This window comes from Pipra filicauda, unplaced genomic scaffold (genome assembly GCF_003945595.2).
Source record: "Pipra filicauda isolate LSUMZ 115617 unplaced genomic scaffold, ASM394559v2 scaffold606_size451818_pilon, whole genome shotgun sequence".
NCBI classification, from domain to species: Eukaryota; Metazoa; Chordata; class Aves; order Passeriformes; family Pipridae; genus Pipra; species Pipra filicauda.
In genome coordinates, this window is record NW_024104761.1 from 259,062 (window position 1) to 278,319 (window position 19,258).

The 19,258-nt window shown below is 47.4% G+C and overlaps 1 protein-coding gene across 1 annotated transcript; it reads right to left on the reverse strand.

Moving 5' to 3' along the window:
- Positions 1–1,249: 1,249 nt before the first annotated feature.
- On the reverse strand, positions 1,250–19,229 carry MINPP1 (multiple inositol-polyphosphate phosphatase 1). The gene is made up of 5 exons (XM_027711044.2): positions 18,661–19,229; positions 17,284–17,472; positions 16,826–16,923; positions 15,430–15,563; positions 1,250–5,003 (listed from the first exon to the last, which is right to left on the reverse strand). The coding sequence occupies exons 1-5, from the start codon at positions 19,202–19,204 to the stop codon at positions 4,604–4,606; spliced, it is 1,365 nt and encodes a 454-aa protein (XP_027566845.1). The 5' UTR covers positions 19,205–19,229; the 3' UTR covers positions 1,250–4,603.
- Positions 19,230–19,258: the final 29 nt, after the last annotated feature.

Genomic DNA, 19,258 nt, shown 5'->3' on the forward strand with positions numbered 1-19,258 from the left:
GTGGGAAAAAAATAGCTGTAAATGAAACTATCTATATACAATCTTCATTTTCCACTTCTGGATGCAAACAAGGGAGGGGAATAAAGTCACAGGGCCTTTATAAACACATCCCTGTATCAGATCTGGAAGCAGAACCCAGCTCTGGCCTGGCATATATTCCACAAACAAAAAAAAAAAAAAAAACCTCTTCAAAAACATTATGAACATCAGAAACAGCTTTCTATTTACTGGATCCCAAATCCTGAGAATTCAGGCAGACAAACAGCACTCAGCAGCTGAACTGGATACAAAGGAGTTGCTGAGTCTTGGTGAAGATGACTTTGAAGGTGGCAAAACACACCCACACCCCCATCAGTCAGAGCAGCACAAGACACAGGCAGGGCTTTTAAAGCCAAGGAAGCCACTACACACAAGGAAGCCACACAGGTGTGGCCTCAGCAGCACAGGGTGACACAGCTGAGGGAAGGGCAGGTGGCCTCAAGACAGCAAATCCAGAGCAGGAGGAAGGGTGGGAAGAAAGAACCTTCCTAAAAGTCTGGATGGTCCGAGCTTTCCCTGGCTCACAGGGCTTTGGTGGGCACACCCAAGTATTGGCATTTGGGCAGGATTCTCCTCCTCTCCTGGTCCTCCCTGTCCACCTTGCACGGGCAGTGGAGGACACGAGACCCTCAGTCCAGCGGGGTCAGGAGAAACAGCCTCTAATTGAAAGCCCATGAAAGTGAGAAGTTCACAATTTAAAGACAAATCGTTATTCCTGCCACGCCAGCAACTGCAAATAGCACCTGACAATACCAACTTCCTTTGGAAAAGTTGGGCAAGTAACAAAATGATTATTTAATGTATTATACACCCAAAATACAGAGCAGGGGAGATGGATGGTGGTGATTGTATTCCTCCCCCTGAAGGTTCTATACAGTTTTGGGGTCTTCATGTTTGAGGCATTTCATTCCTTTTCCTAGAGAGTTTGGGGGGGGTTTCTTTGTTTTAAAGAAAACAGCCTCAATTATTTTCTATTTCATAGAAAATGCAGAAACAGCACTTGATCAAAGATGCTGTTCAGTCATCACATCCTTTCTGCATCTGCAAAAACCCTGCCAGAAAACTGCTGCTGTTGTTTTAAACCAGGGCTCCTGGAAACGAGAGTAAATCTTTACACTTCCCTCAAAATATGAGAGTAAAAACCCAATTGAGGCATTTTCTATTAACCATTAATTTGAACACTTAAAATAATCAGAGACACCAACATAAGTAATATCAACCCACCAAACGTATTTTGAAGCAGAACACAGCCATGGTACTGGAGATCATCAAATAGAGATGAAAGAAGGGTGCAGTTTTATTTCACCACAAATCCACATAAGTTCTCAAAATTCATCCAGTTAGTGCCATTATTATTACAAACTGGCATTGGCCAGCTCGACAGCAGTACCTTCTAGGAGGAAAAAAACTGATTTGCCAGAAAGATTAGACATTTAACAAATTAAAACACATTTCACACATATTTAAGGCCAGCAGCCAAGAACACTGTCAGTATTTTCCATCAGTGAAAGCTTCCAGTTTGAGAAAGGTTGCAAAGAGTCCTTGACAGAAGACTGAGATGAGGCATCCAGAGGCAAGGTGAAGGAGGAGAAAGCATTGTTTTTCTTGCAGGATGTGGGAATGTGCTATGCCAGGAGATGCGGCAGCCTCTTCAAGCACTGCTCACACTGAGCTAGTGCCCAACTTGATAGGAATATTTTAATCCATTCCAGTGTCTACACAAGTGTCTGTGTTAACCAGATAAAAGGGTCAGAGTGAAGTCACCTCCCCAGTGGTAAAAATCACAGTAAGTGCCCAGAGTATTTACATGTCCCAACACTTCTACTGGTGCAAAGTTTCCACACTGAGCCTCCAATTGTGCCAAAGGGGTGAGTCAGAGCATCCTCTAAACCCAGACCAGAGCCCAGGCAGCACATTTCCCTTCCCAGTTAATTGCTGACACCACTGAAGCCAGATGTGCTTGGCTGGAGGTGTGACAGACCTGCACTCCAAGGTAAAACAGGGAATAGCCCCTGAGGAACCATCCTTTGCACAGAATTTAAGCACACCATCAACTTGCTAATGCAGCAGCACGTGATACTCCACTGCAGAAGGAATTTTTTGGTTCCTCCACCTCACCTGGCACACAGTCAAAAAAGCAGTCAAGTGCACTGTACTCCTCCCTCCACAAGGAAAAAGGATGTATCTTTTAACAAATGTGATGTCTTAAAGTCAGTCTTGCTGAACTGACAACAGAATCCTCCATCCATCTCCCATAGTCAGGCTTTCATCCTTTCTGTCCATGAATCATCCCAGGGCGACTGACTCACAGAAAAAAAAAAATATTTGTTCAGAGGTGGATTTTCTCACTCTGCTATCTGCTATTTCCAAACTCAACTGCCTTTAAACAAAGGTTCATTTCTTTGCAGCTCGCCTCAAATGTTGCAACCAAGTCCCTAACTGGCATCAGTCACAGCAATTACCATCAGTTGACTCGGTCCCAAGGCAGGATCATGTGAAAAAGGAGACATGCAAAGCTTATAGAGCAGTAAAGTCAGATGCAGGGCCTGACAATTACCCTGACCTATATCCTTACAGTGGTGGCAGCACTGAACTCCTCCCCAGCCTTGTCACCAGCTTCAGAGGGAGCTGCAGAGCCATCACGGGCCAAGTGTTTCACTGGGATGTTAATGCTGGAATACCCACCAGATTTTGCCAGTATATTCAGTAATCTCTTGGTCTCTGCTGCTGGTGCACTAATGAAACAGGGCCCTACGTGCCCAGGTAGGGAAAAGCCCTTAACTCCAAGAACAGTAAAAACCAGGTGTTTGATGGCTCCTTAACTCACAGGTATGTAAATCTTAAGTGTTTTTCCACAAGCCATATTGCAAAGGAGTGACAGAAGCCTAAGTCCTCAAGAAAGATTAAAAAATAAATAAAAAAAAAAATCACACACTAAGTTTAACTCCTCAGCTTTGAGCCAGGTTGGCATTCTCTTTTCTGCTCTTGTTCTTGCAGCAGTTAAATTCCCAGTTCTGAAGGTGAGCCCACAAAAAGAACTTAGCCCTCAGCAAATGAGGGTATAAACATATAGTGCTCCTGATATGCTGTGGTAATCACTTATTCCAACCTTTCCCCTCCTCGCCAGGAAACACAGCAAAACACGGCTCACTTGAGAGGCTGAGCCCTGGAACACTCACTGTGGGGTGAGAGTACACACTTCAGGAGTTACCAGCACCATAAATCCACACCTTCATTTGCTTCATTTGTTCACACAGCCATTCCCTTCCAGGTGAGGAAGGAATTTTATCTGACTCCCTGCATTTCAGACACGTCTCATCAGTTATCTTCAGTTTTCCTCTCTCTGCCACACTGCAGAGCTCTAAAATACTTCCCAGCTTTCAGTCACAAGTGAAACAACTTTAAGTGCAGTTGCTTTAAGAGATCACCAGTCCTTCTACACAATTCATCTCTTTAAAACCAGATGCACTTCAAAACCAAGGTGGCACATCAAACATATAAGGCCTATGTAAGTGGCACCAAATGTGGTGGCTTAAAGGCAGCAGAAGTCAAGTCTCACCCAGATCTTTATATAGTCCAAAATCTGCCTGGATTTAGGGTTAGCATTAATCCCATTTCAAGCAGGAGGCTGGAGACATCCAGAGATCCCTTCCATCCAGAGCTGCTGGGAAAACTGCCAGCACCTAGACAGGACCAAGCTGTTCAGAGCCAGAGCAGAGCTTAACCCAAATGTCCCAGCCCAAGGATTCAACACCAGAAACGGAGGGTGACAGGGAAAGGACACCCCAGATTATTTTAGAGAACAACTGCTGCATCTCCCAGAGCAACTTAAAGGAAGAGTTGCTACTTTCCACTCCCTCACTTCTTTCTGTTTATTTTTACTCCTTTTTAAAGATGATTTACTTACCCTGGAGGATAACTTGGCATGTGGGATGGGTCGGTGAGGACTTTAAGATTTCTAACTCCTCACCCCTTTTCAGGCAGGTAACGCATGCAGGAACACTGCAACTCCTCCTGCTTTAAAATGCCCAAAAAAAAAAAAAAAAGAGATGGTGCTGTCCAGGCAGAAGTTGTGCAGCTGTGAAGAAAGGCTCTGTACTCTCTCCCTTCTACAAGCTTGGGAAAAAGAGTAAAGAAAAGCTCACAGGTTTGAAGTATTTCATGCCTGGCACAGGGAAACAGCAGCAAGCAACACAGGCAGTGCAAAGCAATACTAAATTAGTCCAACCACCTGCAGCTCTGATAAAACAGAAGCTGCCCTAGCTCTTAAATCCATCTATAGCATATTCATAGAGGGACTGACCAATGAACTTAGCTTATTGGTACATATAAACACACAGGGACTTGTGTCTTGCATCACATATTTGTTACAAATGCTCAGCAACTTCCCTGTTACAGCATTTGTTTTTGTAGTTCTGCTTATGCAACAGAGAACCAGCACACTGAGCTGAGACAACCCACCCAATCTGCAAGTCTAGGAAGTTAACACAGCAGCAGCAAATCATCCAAAGTGCTTGTTTGCAGGGCCTGTCGAACTGACCCGAGACCAATGAGCAGAACACCCTCAGAGCTCATCCACAGCAGTCACATTAACTTTGGGCAGTTCACACTCCTCCTTGAAGTGGCAGTTCTCCAGGATGTCCCTGTAGTAGTCCTTGAGGTCGGCGTACGTGGAGATGGTTTCATTGGAGTGCTGGAAGGACATTGGTCTCTCATTCAGCAGCATCTGCACCTGATACTCCTCCCTGGAGGCGTTCATGTGGTCGCAGTGGTAGAGCACGAACACCAGGTTGGCCGCGTAAGGCACGATCCGGCCGCTGCGGAACTTCCGGTGCGTTTGCCTGGCGAAATTGTTGGCCAGGAGAGGCTCCTTGTCTTTGAAGAAACCCATCAGGGCAAGCAGGGGCTGGAGCGTCTCTGCATGCCCAACTTGGACAATCAGAGGTGAAGAAATGGGTTTTGAACTACAAAAGAAAAAAGCGCAAGGGATGAGCAAGAGCCTGGGCTTTCAAACAAACACACCGACACCGTGCACAGCTGCCAGCAGCCAAGGCTCAGGGACACCTCGAACCTGGTTTAGTCCTGAGAAAAACCTGCTTGGGAATATCAGTTATCACAGACAGTTTGAAAAGCAGCTTCCTAAATTTTGTCTCAGTTTAAGGCATCAATTCTTACAGAAACTATAGAGTGCACTCTAAGTAAGGCAACTCCGAGTTGGGTGGGAGTGTTGATGTGCTGCAGGGCAGGAAGGCTCTGCAGAGGGAGCTGGACAGGCTGGATCCGTGGGCTGAGGGACAACAAGGCCCAGTGCCGGGTCCTGCCCTTGGGTCACACCAACCCCTGCAGCTCCAGGCTGGGGCAGAGGGGCTGCAAAGCTGGGAAAGGCCCTGGTGGTGCTGGTGACAGCGGCTGGACACGAGCCCGGCTGTGCCCAGGGGGGCAAGAAGGCCAAGGGCCCCTGGGCTGTGCCAGCCATGGTGTGGGCACAGGAGCAGGGCAGGGATTGTCCCCTGTGCTGGCACCGCTGAGGGACCGCGAGGGCTGGGCCCAGTTCTGGGCCCTCAACAGGAGAGACCCGGAGGGGCTGGAGCGTGTGCAGGGAAGGGAACGGAGCTGGGGAAGGGGCTGGAGCAGCAGGAGGGGCTGAGGGAGCTGGGGGGGCTCAGCCTGGAGAAAAGGGAATGCTCAGGTGGGACCTCTGGGCCTGCAAAGTCCACTGACAGGAGGGGGGAGCCGGGGGGGGGTCGGGCTCTGCTGCCAGGGAACAAGGGGCAGGAGGAGAGGGAACGGCCTCCAGCTGTGCCAGGGGAGGCTCAGGTTGGCCAGGAGGAGGAATTCCCTCCTGGAAAGGGTGGTGAGGCCTTGTCAGGGGCTGCCCAGGGAGGTTTGGAGTGCCCACCCCTGGAGGTGTCCCAGGAAGGCCTGGCCGTGGCACTCAGTGCTCTGGGCTGGGGGACAAGGTGGGCATCGGGCACAGGGGGGACTGTGGTGTTGAAGGCCTTTTCCAGCCTGAATGATTCTGGGATTCTAAGTTGTAATAAATGTAGTTAGGCTACTGCTAGAGCCTAATATGATTACCAAAAGTAAGAAATAGATTAATGGTTTGCATCTCTATACTCAGCATATCTCTGACTCCTGGTGTGAATCTGCTCACTTGTGCTCTTCCGGAGTATGGGATGATCCAGTGACCAAGCAACAGGGAAGAACAGGTTTGGATTAAGTGTCAGATTTTTAGATAGCACTGCCTCCTCCCATCGGATAAGGTCAGCAGATCATTAAGCCCACTGCAAAGCTTTGTCAACATACAGAGTCAAGCCCTTCACTAGATGTGAGAGTCCTCTTCCGATCATCATCAGCATTTCCCAAATTTAGTCTGAAGACAGCAGTACAATCCTTGGAAGAAAACAGTTGTCCCTCCCCAATTTATTAGTCCAAATTATAAGCAGGAACACTGCTATTCCCAAGTCATGAGGATACTAGCTAGTCAAGAAGGACGAGCAGCACACAGGACAGCCAGTTAAGCCACTGATTCTACCAAGAACAGAGCCTAAAACGAGGAGCGTTTGTGCAACAAAAGGACACTGCTCAGCCCAAGGGAAGAGAAGAGCTGGCTTGCTGTGCCAGGAAGCACCAGCCAAGAGGAAAACCTGACCCTTGCTCCAGAGGAGGATCATGGCTTTTGGGGACCAATTCCAGGTGGCACACAGAGCCCAGGTCACTTGATCTAGCACATGTAAATACGTGGCTTTTGAGAGACACATCTCGATTGGCCTGAAGAGGAGGCATTTCCTCTGCTCCAACCTAAAGCAGTGCCAGACTGGTTAACTGGGAGACCTGCCTGTGGATTGGAACTTGGATCAGATAAGCTGGAATTCGGTGCTGGCACAGGCTGGGTCCCACCAGCTCCATGCAGCCATGGTGTTTGGGAGTCTGACCCGCCCTGCACCATGCTGCTCCCAGGGAAGCTGGGCCCTTCTGCCTCCACTCCTGTGCACGTATGTACACACGTGTCTGAGACTCTCCCCTCAGGCAAAACATCGCAAGATAGACCCCAACCATGCCTCTGTTTCCCCTTCAGAAGAAGCAGCATTCAAACACAGAGGGGTTCTGTATGGAGGACATTGTTTTTCCCACCCGTGTCCTTGGGGCACCAGGAGCTGTACATTCACCACAGCCCCTCTTCCAGCTTCTCCAAAATTAGTGTTTCTCCCCTTGCTATCTATGACCTCTTCGCTCATTTTAAAATTGTCAAGCTTTTGGATCCATCAGTGCCTTTCTCTTCCCTCTCTGTTCTTTGTTCAGCCCTCTTACTCACTTGACTAGTTCCTGTACATCCTGCCCCTCCACATACACCTGCGGGGAAGTATTTTTAGGTTTTAGGACACGTTCACATCCCTTCTGTCAGTCAACAAAGAGGAGCAGCAGCAAAACACAGATGCCTATGTTAGGAGACAAAAGGCTGCTCCTTTGATCTCGTGCAGTTTCCAGCTCAGAGGTCCCCTGGGTCACCCATCTAAGCAATCTTTCCTTTGCCAAATCTCTCCTTAAAGCCACACACGTTTCTAACACACAACATCCTACGGCAAGGAGCTGCCCAGCCTCACACACTGCTCTGAATTTGTTCTGTTTGTAGAGGCTGTGGCCCATTTAATCCTTTCTACTTACAGCCTTGCAATAATATTCTTTCCAACTACAGTCACCTCAAAACTGGACTCCTGAGCAGTAACTTATCCCAGACTCTACCTGACAGGTGATAAGATCATTTTTCCTGTGGGGATTACCTGAAAGCTCTGCAGTTTCCCAGCCCAGTTGGTCTCACCAACTTTACAATCTTCCCAGTAGAAACAATCCCTCCTATTTATCTTGATTAAAACCGCCACATTTGCAGTGCCACTGAACTTCTCACCTCCTTTTTTCTATATATACAACATGCAAATCCTTCCAGATCCATCTCTGCCAGGAAAAAAAAAAAAATCCATCAGCTGCCCCTACCCTCCATTTCTTGTAATTTTATTCATTTCTACCCCTGTAAGGACCTTTCCCCTTTAACCCCACCCACATGATTTCTTTAGATAAGGAAACCTGTGGAAAGATGCCTGGAAATCATGACTGTGGCTCCCATAACACCCTATTTTATACTCCCTGATCCTTCCTAAGAGCTCCAAGAGCCATGATTTCCTGTCACTGACACTGCTCACGTTCATCAAGGAGCTCACCAAAACTAGTTCTGGGCTTTACTTCTACAAGAATGGCCTGTAATTCTGATTCGCTCCTGGAGCTGCTTTTTGCATTTCCCCTTTATTTAACTATTTGTATTTAAATCATCACATCTGCCAGACCCCAGAAGCTTGTTGGCTCTTATTTCAGCTACTTCCTTCAAGTTTTTAGCACTCTTGGGGTAATATCACCCAGCTCGAGCAACTTGGCACATTTTCATGTCCTCCCAGCTGCGTGGTGGTCTTTTTAGTTTTACAGTTTACTAAGCAAGGAAGCCAGTAATGTAAATATGCTGCTAAAGTCTCCAAAACCAGCATTACATAGACATTATTCATTCCACAGGGAGAGGATTTCATATCCCACCCCTCCAAAAAATGCTTCAGAAATGCTAAGACCAAAAAAAAAAAAAATAAATTAACATTCTGGCTATCAGTGCTGGCTTTAAGCAAGGTTTGGCTCTGTCTTCCAGCTAGCAGGGATGTTGAAATGGAAGTAAATCACCAAAAAGATGGTGAATATCTGAGTTAAAAAAAACAGCAAGACATGTTTCCAAAGCAGGAAGCAAATTATAGCATATACAGAGAAAAGTTTATAAGAACAAGGAAAGAACAGCTCCTGAAGACAAAAGAAGGATTAAACAAGGTGCTTGTTCTCACTGTAACTTGAGTTTTTACCTCACCTGCTTTAGTCTCATGAAATGCTCGTGCTGAGTGGTCAAACTGTCCTGGGAGGCAAAACAAACCTCTCCCACTCACAAGTATCCCACTGGATTATTTTAATGAGGATTAAAACTGTTTCCTGATACGACACAATCCTGAGTCTTCAACACCCTCTAACACAGTAGAGGTGTCTTGGTGTCTCATTTCCCAGACTGCTCAAGCACTCCCTGATCAGCCTCTGGGGTCAGGACTCCAGTTCAGATGGGGTTTCATATCATCTAATGATGACAATAAAAGTGGCCATCAAGGTTAAAACAGCAATATTTTTAATTATGGGGAGAGTGACAGATTGCCTCTTCAGAGAATGCACGCAGGCAAAGGTTACCGCTGTCCCTACATTTCTGATAAAGGCAGGACAAGCCACAAACCACTGATAAACTCGTAACAGTAGCACAGGCTAATAAATATTAGAAGAAAGGCCTGATGTTTCCACACTCACTCAATCTGCTTCACAATCAATTCATGACTCAGCATCGTGTTGGAAGCATCAAAGTTCTCAACATCGCACTCTGGCAACTGCCACCGGTCCTTCAACCCACTCCTGTGCACTCAGCAGGGAAAGCCCACTGCATAAACCTCCACCTTTGAATGCAATGGCATAAAACTCGACCATAAAATATTAAGAGCTTGTGTAAAAGTGATTGCTGCAGGTTGGCTTTGTACCCATTTCATGGGGCACTTCCAAGTGAGCAGCGGTGGCTGTCAAGGGCTTACTCGGGGTTCACTGGAGACATGTGGCAGCTCCAGCTACTGAACCACCCACACTGGGGTTTTATGGGTTATTTTTACCTTTTAAGTAAATCTCACCACAGCTGAACAATTCATCAGCACAACCCCGAAAGCCAAGTCTCACCATGGGGAAAAAAATAAGGCATGGTGGAAAAGCAGAGACATGGGTTTAACCCGGAATCTTCTGCACCAGCTCACCCACCCTCAGCAGCACATCATTCCTACCTTTCCCAGGACTACTGAGAGTTCACTTGTTCCATATCCAAAGTGATATTTCTTTTAACTGTATTTCCTAAGCACTGATATGACTTTCAGTTAGAGATAACACAAAGCCCAGGAAATAGTGGGATAAGAACACATTTCCTACAGCAAAACCTTCAAACCTCATGTAAAAATCCCTCCAACAAGTTCAGAGAATGTAAGTTTTAAACACCTATTTCACAAGCAAGCTTAGATTACATTCTGTCCTTTTTCTCCCTAATAAAAGGGAAACACTCCAAAACCTGTTTTCAGCTGTAGGATGAATTCATCCTCCCCCCCCCCCCCGTGATTTATTTCTGGGAAAAAACAGCTGGAGGAACCTTAAACCTACACGGAAACAGCAGAGATCAGGGAATGCAGTGGCAGTGGTGGGACTCAAAGGGCAGCAGAAATATTAAAAAGTGGTGTTGCTCAGAGCAGCTGCAAATACCAACAAGGTAAAATGTTTCTTCTTTTCCAACAAGGCCACACGAGCTCACTCATGACAAAGGCAAACTGGAACAGCTCATTAAAAACCAACAGCTCTTATCGAGTCCTGAAAGAGTTAACCACTCAGCTAATTAGGCTTTACTGGGTTTCACTTCAGAGCTTCTGCACTTCCAAAGGCTGTTTTTTCGGCTGATCCCACCTCTCTGTTCTCTCACACCTCAGAGATGAGATGCATTAGTGCACCAGCAGCACACTGATGCCGAGTGTTGATTCACTATAACGAGCCCAAACCAAACCAAGAGGGTCTTGCCACTTCCTGCCCAAGGTGGACACTGCTTAGATCAGTCCCTTGGTGTGTTAGTTTTGTTACTGTTTTGTTTGGGCTTTTAATTGCTTACATGAAAGGATACAACTCTATAAAAGTCGCTGAGATACTTTTTCAGAGCAGTCCTGAGCAAGCACTTTATTGGGTGACTAAGGAGAGATTTAAGCACATCCTGGGGAGACTGAAAGGCCCAAGAAACACTTGAAATATCTAGTGCTAGGCAGACAGAGGAACAGCTCACAGGACAGCCTGAACCTGCTGATGCACCCAGAGCCACAGCCCTGCACTGTGCAAACGTGGGATCCCAGCAGCAACAAAGGGGTTTTAGCAAAAGAAATGATGGAACAATTCGGATCTGAACAAAAGGGTTCTTTAAATTATTTCATTTCTACTTCCCTTTTGGGAAGCTTTGGCCTTGGTCCCTTTGTACAGGCTATAAAAAGAGTTTTGAATAATAAAGTGATTTTCGATCACGCATTGTGTTCTTTTGCACTGAGTCACAGGTTTGGAGGAGCAATGAGAACACAGCAGTCAGTGACTACTGACAGGTGACCAATTGCGTGGGGAAGTGACCTGAGAGAGGATGGCAAATTACAGGGAACAATAAAAACTACCGGTAAATTGCCAAATTAGTCTGTTTACCTTACAGCTTAGCCTGGTATAACTCACAAAGATCACCTTCAGTTAACCTTGAACTACATTCAAATAGGTCTTTTTTTTTTTTAAATACCTTGAACCTGCTTTCACTCAGAGGAAACCCCCAAATATTTTGCAATGTATATGTGTAGCCTGGTTGGTATTTTCCATCCATACTATAAATACTGAGAAGGCTGCCCAAAGCATGCCTCCCAATTTCCAGATCCTTATGGCAATCCATAATAACTGGGATTTCATATTCTTTCACGAGCAAGAAAGGCAGAATTGTTAAATATTTGAAGCTAGAAAGGAAAAAAAAAAGTTTAAAACAGTTATAGTGAATAGTTGATATGTTTAAATTGTGCCACGACCCATTTGCAAATCCACCCTTGCCCAAGTGTGTGGCTGCAAAGGCTTTTAAAATCAGATTAGCAGCTTCATATTACATTAACTACCAAAACACACATTTCTCATCAACACACACTGTTGGCAGAATATCTTCACTAAACTGCTGGGAAAATCAAAAGTGAGGAAGAATTCCCAGTTAACTTCTTTGCCACATAGTTGCATAGCCTGACTATTTTCTATCCCTAAGAGGAAGACTTGGTAAAACCACAGTTCTTATGCCTTCACAGAAGTAAAGTGCTTTATGGACTAAGACACTGCCCAAGAATGCCATTTCAGCACAGCAAATCACCTGCCTTCATTTTATGTGCAAATCTTGTGGTACATTTAATTAATACATTTTTTTTGTACTTAAGAAAATTTGTATGGAAGAGAGCCCTGCTCCCCAACCTCTCCCTAGAAATGGGCTCATGACACTTCCTTACAGACTGGTAAGAAGGTGAGCAGGTTGCAAGGCCAGCAACCACTTAATGGAAGAAAAAGGGTTACAATAAAAGCAACGTTGCTCTTTTTAATTCTGTAGTAACTGGGAATGAAAACAGGACAAAGCTATTCAACAGAAATACATAAAGTATTCTACAAAAATACAGCCTTGCCAACACTGTTCTCTACTGCCAAGCCTGGAGCAGAACAGATAATCCAGATCCCTCAGCTTCTTGCTGGAACACAAATGCTTCTCTTTCTACTTTTGGATAGCCCAGTCTAAGCTTTCCAGAAAGAAAAGAGATCTTGGGGCAATTGGAAGTAAATTTCCTGTTCTTAAATTTTTAGAGCAAACAGCCAGATACAAATCAATGTTAAACACTGTCAAATTGGAACAGCATTCCTCTAAGAGACATTTTGTCATCACAACAGGTCATTTTCTGAGTAAGGAATTGCTGCAAAAATATTTAACCCGTTGCCCTGAAGTTGAACACCACCGTAAAGAGAAAGAAGAGATGCTCACACACAAATATTTTCTGTTATTAACACTGGTGTTGTACATTTTGTTTTCATCTGTACTCTCACGTGGCCGCGGCACCTGGGCTAAGTCTCTCTCCCAGATGGAAAAGGATTAGCCGCACCTCCGCTCCCTAGATCCCAAGAGAGACAAGGCGTTCCAACACCGCGGCAGATTCCCACATCCCCTGCAGGGTTACCCAACCCAGGTTACTCCCGTGGCTCCGGTGCTTTGCGACTGCCACCTTCCGTCGTGGAGCGGAGTGACACGCTCCTCCAGCGCCCGGCTCCGCAGCCCGGGAGCCGCCGCCTCCTGCTCAGGAGGATGCTCATCCTCGAGGCCGCTCACCCAGCTCGGAACGCTGCAAGATTTAGGGTCCCGACCCTTCACACTCACTGCCCGCTTCCCTCTGTGGTGGTAAAACACCACGAGAGCCCCAGGGACTGCAACTGAACTTCCCCAGCCAAGGCTGGAAGGCAGGATGCAGTTACACCATTCCTTTGGATACCTTAAACGTCTGCTCTTCCCAGCTCCTAATGCAGCACTGCTGACCCAGTGCTCAGGAAATAACAACATTTTCTTACAGCTTTTTGGGGGGTTTTAAATTACTATTTAACTTACAGGGATGTCTTACACACAGCTGTGACCAGTGCATGGAATATAAGGATGGAAAGGCTGTCACTGTTCAAAGAGTAAATTCCACTGAAAGGAAACAAAATTGATGACTCAAGGTACATCCTCACATCTGGATGTGGCACCTGGGGACATGGCTCAGTGATCTCAAGGGCCTTTCTGTGCTTAACAAGTCTGTGATTCAGGGTTGGTTTTGTTGTTTTGGGTTTTTTTTATTTTTTTTCCCCAGATTTCAGAAGGACAGAGCAGGCTAAGGGCCTTCCTTTTCTGTTTATCTGTTAACCTGCACTTCTTCCTGGTCATCCTGACAGACACAGCAATCCTCTGTTCCCAACAGGGTGTTAAGAAAGGATGAAGGAGTTTAAATAAACAGTGGTGTAGCACAACCACTGCTTTAACTCCATCACTACCAACAAGGTTTCACCACTCCCACACCAACCTTCCACTTCCAGACAACACAGCACAATTCCTCAACCCAGCTTGGCTCTAGAGGGGTCCAATGCTTACATATCAACCCCAAAGCTGAATTTGCTGGTTGCAATTCAAAGTTACTTATGAATTTTTAGCAAGTATTTAACGCCACAGTATTTATACAATCTAATGGTCATATCCTTGATATCATGTACTTTTTTCCAGCATTTCCATACTAATCTGCCAAGGTATTAATTCATGTGACTGATCACTGAACTATGAATTTGTAATTGTTCAGTTGGCAAGAGGAACATGCACACAGATCATAAATTACCATTTAAAGCAGCTTTCTCAAAAGAAGTTATCAGCACACGTAAGCAAATGCAGGTGATTCTGTGACACAGACATCCCAACCTGTAACTGAATCAAAACTGATCCCAGTCTTGTCCCTGTTTTACTTCTCCCCATCAAACCAATCCACACGAGACAAGAGCAACACCAAACAGCTGCCAAACCCCAACTGCTACAGGCTCAGAGGAGTGAACACCACCCGAAAATAGCACAGGCATCTCCCCTGTCATTTTTGAGCAAGCACAGGGATAGTCAGGTCCATGACACTACAAAGGCAGTTTTGAGGACTGCACAACACAGTGGTTGCAGTGCCACTGCTACTGTTCTTCCACTGACACAGAGTGGCTTGTCAAATCCTGGGAATAATCCAAGACAAATGACTTTATCAGGGCACCACCCTTTGAGGGCACCTGGGTATTGCATCTTCGAGTCTACTAACAGTTGCTTGTAAAGCCTAATATCTTCCTACAGCTCCAGTGCTGCTCCCAAACTATGTCTTTGCTGTGAGAGGATGGGAAACTAAACATCCTAAACAGTGGGAAACTAAATACCCGAGGCAGAGGTCTCAGACTGATGGGCTGAACTACTGACTGTGCTGTAAATGGCTTGATTTGTCATGTGAACCCAATTTCAGGAGAAGTGTCTTTTTCCTCTTCTTACAAGACACTGAGTGTATCCCCTAAAGTCTGCCCTTCCCTAGTTCCAACAAAGCAGGTTACAAGAAGGCTGGTTTGCAGTTCCCTCTCCAGCCTCTTGGATCCTGCAACAGCCTGTTCTGGTCTAAAAGTCACTGTTGGGATTGATCTGTAACAATTATTTTCTGTAATTGCATTTCAACGCCTTTAATGTGAACAGAAAGGTTTAGTAACACAAGAGACTCAAGCCAAACAGAGGCAGACAGACAGACAGACTGTCACAATGTGTTATCAGGGTGCTTTCAGTCCACAGTTTGCCATTTCTGCCACAAATGATTTTTAACAAGGACACTTTAAACAAAACAACCTCATTGCTTCAACTCAATGGTCTCTCCTCAAACTGTGTAGGAAGAGAACACCACTGTCAGACAGCAGCTGGCTGTCCACAAAGGCCTCTGCAGATCAGCAAGTTAAAAGATGGAATTACAGGAGCTGGGCACAAGAGCATCAATGAAAAAAAATATATACACTTCAAAGTAATACTGTTCCCTTAAAAATTGCATTATCTCTTAAAATTCTCAAACTCTCCTAATATTGTCATATTTGGAAGTAAAGTACTGAGCTTCTATTCACATGATATCCAGCTCAGGACTGACCACAGAAAACTCACACCCAAAGCACTGAAGCCTTTTGATTTACCTTTTGCTCTCTTCCACTGCTTTGTCCAAATGCTGGAAGATATCCTGGAATAAAATGCAGCTGGAGCGACTATTGATGTCATAGCCATACCCTCTCTTCCAGTACTGCTTCAGGTCATTCAGGTATTCCAGGACCTAAAGTAGTGCAATAATAAACACCTGTGAGCTCTGAGGGAAAACAAGCCCCCCAACCTGGAGCAATGATGTTGCCACACACTGAAAGAAATGGATGAAGCTGACACAAAATCAACCCCAAACATGCAGGCTCCAGTTGAAACTTCAGCATAAAAGGAGATCTAAAAAAATAGATCAGGCTGAAGAGCCATCACATTCAGCTTGTGACCACCCTCACAGCCAGGTGAGGTGCTGCACATCACAAGACAACCACTATCCACCGCTTTTTTAGCATTTCTGATTGTGCCTTGAGCTCACCACCCTTCCCACAGAAGCCATCCCACGCCTTTAGCTGAGCTTCTCTGGTTTGACATTCTGGAGATGTGCACACACCTCAAACAGACACAACTGTGCCTTGGATTTATGCAGGAGCACACGGTGCTCTCCCTGTTCTCTGTGCCTTTGCTTACAATTCCTGCCATCAAAGTTGTTTCCCACCTCGCTGCTGAGCTATTTATAAACACATCTAACAGAGTGGGTCTCAGCAGAAGCTCATGGTGATCCTGATCCTCCTGACTCCACTGCCTACCCTTTAGCCAACCTACCCATGTACATCTCCTCGCTTTCCTAAGGGTGGAAATTTCCTTAACAGCCTCAGAGAAGCCTTACAGAACATCAAAGAGTACATCAAACACTTTTTGAAAGGTGAAGAACAAACATTTGTCTCATTTATCTGGGTTCTACTGGGTTTTATTAACAGGCATTTGATTTAGGTATCTGATAGTCCCCAAAACCATATAAAAAGAGTCTTAAGAGACCCTAGAAGACTTCATTTGATGTCCTCTAGAATAAATTCTATCATTCTATCTGGAATAAATTTTATCATATGAAAGCTGTCCAGAGTTTTTCTGATTTCACAGAAATAAGTATGATACGAATTAAGCACAACAGGAAAAGACACTTTATATCAGGACAAATCAAGACTGCACCAGCACTCAAGTCTGAATAAAGGATATTTCAGTCTCGCTGCTTGATTAATTCAGAGCTCTTTGGAGAACAAAGTAAGTTTTGTGCCTCTTGACTTAACAAAACACAACTTCTGACTGTGCAAAGAGTTAAATCTGAACATTACGGCATCTTTTGAAGGCTTCTCAAATCTCTCCCTTTTAGTGCATTATAGAATGGTTTGGGTTTGAAAGGACCTTAAAGATTATCTAATTCCAACACCTTGCCATGGGCAGGGACACCTTCCACTATTCCAGGTTGCTCTGAGCCCCACATACCTTGGCATCTTCTTCAGTGAAGAGTGAACACCACGGGGAGGTCACATTTTTTATAGCCAACTCATAAGAGCAGGTGAGAAAAGCCACTTGAACAAGATCTGCAACAAATCCAACAAACAAGCAAAAGATAAAGCACTGCTACACAAGTAGCAACTTTCTCTCAACTTGCCTGCTCCAGAAAGCAGAATTAAAAGAATAACACTCAAATCCCTCCAAACAAAGGTAAAGTTGGTTCAATCTAAGGGAGAGGTGTTTTCAAACATCATCTTCTGACCAGTAACTAACAACCATTCATTACTGCAACACCAACATACACTTACAGCCTCACGCATTTAATTAGAGGCTGCGTCTCCAACTTACAGCACACTCTAAATTACCTACTCTGCATAACTATAAGTCTTGGAAGTTGTTCTGGGCCAGACTCGGAGCCAAAGTCACCTGTAACAGGAATCCCTTACCTGCATTTAGCTCCTCCACCGGCAAACACAAGGCACTCGCGACCTTCTCCAAGACCTTCTTCATCTCGGGCCCCTCTTTGAAGGCGCTCACCTGGCACATGGCCGCATCGTTCTCCTCCACCAGGGCTACAAACTTGGCGCAGTGATCAAAAAACCGCATCAAGGAATCGTTCACTTGGACCTCCACCTCTGAAAGCAAACGGGGGCATCAGGAGAAGCACCGCCATCCCCAAGGGCGCCAGCGCCCGGCCACCCCGACACCCTCCTGGGGACAGTCTGCCCACCACTGCAGTGTCCCACGGAGGGCACGCAGAGTGCGGGGTCCCCTCAGCCTGGGCATGGGGGACATGGCATTGGGCTCGCGGCTTCCCGCAGCCACGGGCCAGCGGGGAGGGCATAGGGCTCCTCCAGCCCCTCAGGGAGGGCATGGGACACCTGCAACCCCTCAGGAAGGGCGTGGGGCTCCTCCAGCTCCTTTGGGAGAGTTGGAAATCCCTCAGCGAGGCCATGCATCTCCCTCAGCTACTCAGGGAGTGCTGGGGGCTCCCTCATGGAGGGCATGGAACTCCCCCAGGTCCTTTGGCAGAACCGGGAATCCCTCAAGGAGGGCTTGGGAGTTTCTCGGAGGGGAACATGCAGCTCCCTCAGGGTGGGCACAGGACTCTGCCAGCCCCTAGAATCATAGAATCAGCTGGGTTGGAAGGGACCTTCGAGATCATCAAGTCCAACCCTTGATCCACTACCACTGCGGTTACTAGACCATGGCACTAAGTGCCACATCCAGTCTCTTTTTAAAAATCCCTAGGCGCAGAGAATCCACTCCTTCCCTGGGCAGCCCATTCCAATGTCTGACCACCCCCTCTGTAAAGAAATTCTTTCTAATATCTAACCTAAACCTCCCCTGGCACGTCTTGAGACCATGCCCTCTTGTCTTGAGACCATGCCCTCTTGTCTTGAGACCATGCCCTCTTGTCTTGAGACCATGCCCTCTTGTCTTGAGACCATGCCCTCTTGTCTTGAGACCATGCCCTCTTGTCTTGAGACCATGCCCTCTTGTCTTGAGACCCTCTTTGAGTCCTCAGCCTCTCTCCTTCTGGGAGGGTACGGGACAGCCCCATCCCCTTGGGGAGAGACGGGAATCCCTCAGGGAAGGCCTCCCAGGGACTTCCCCAGCCCCACTGGGAGGACACGGGAATCCCTCAGTCAGGGCACGGGTCTCCCTCTGGGAGCAGGGGGGGCTCCTTCGGTGAGAGCACAGGAGCCCCTCAACCCCCTCGGGAGAGCTGGGAATCCCTCAGGGAGGGTGTGGGACTCCCTTGACCTTCTAGGAGGGCGCGGGGCTCTCGCAGGGAACGGGGTCGGGTGTGCCGGACTCACCGTCGCCGCCGAGGCTGAGGTCGGGCCCGAGCCCGCGGCGGAAGGCGGCCCCGCTCTGCAGGCAGCGGTGCTTGGAGCTGCTGGCCAGCGCCAGGCGGCGGCGGGCGGCGAAGAGCGCGGGGAAGCGGGCGGCCAGGCGGCGGGCCAGCTGCTCCATGTCGCGCCGGCCCTGCGGCGCCAGCCGCCCGTCCAGGCTCTCCTCGTACCACATGGGCCAGGCGGCCAGCGCGGCGGCGGCGGGGCAGGCTGCGGGCTCCGCGGGCCGGCGGAGCAGCCGGGCGTGCAGCTCGCCCAGCCGGCGGACCTGCCCGGCCGTGGGGTAGCGGGTGCCGTGCCGGAGCACGGCGCGGAGCTGCAGCGGAGCGCAGGTGACGGGCGGCGACTCGATCGCGCCGGGACCCAGCGACAGCGGGTCGCGCACCAGGTGCGGGTTCACCTCCTCGTAGCGGGACTTGGTGCCGAAGTAGCCGCTCAAGCCCGCGCTCGCCGGCCGCAGGACGAGGAGCAGCAGGAGGAGAGGGGCGGCTGCCCGGCACGGCGCCATGGCGGCGACTGCCGCAGGAAGAGGCGGAGCGGCGGCGCCTCCTCACGGCTTCAC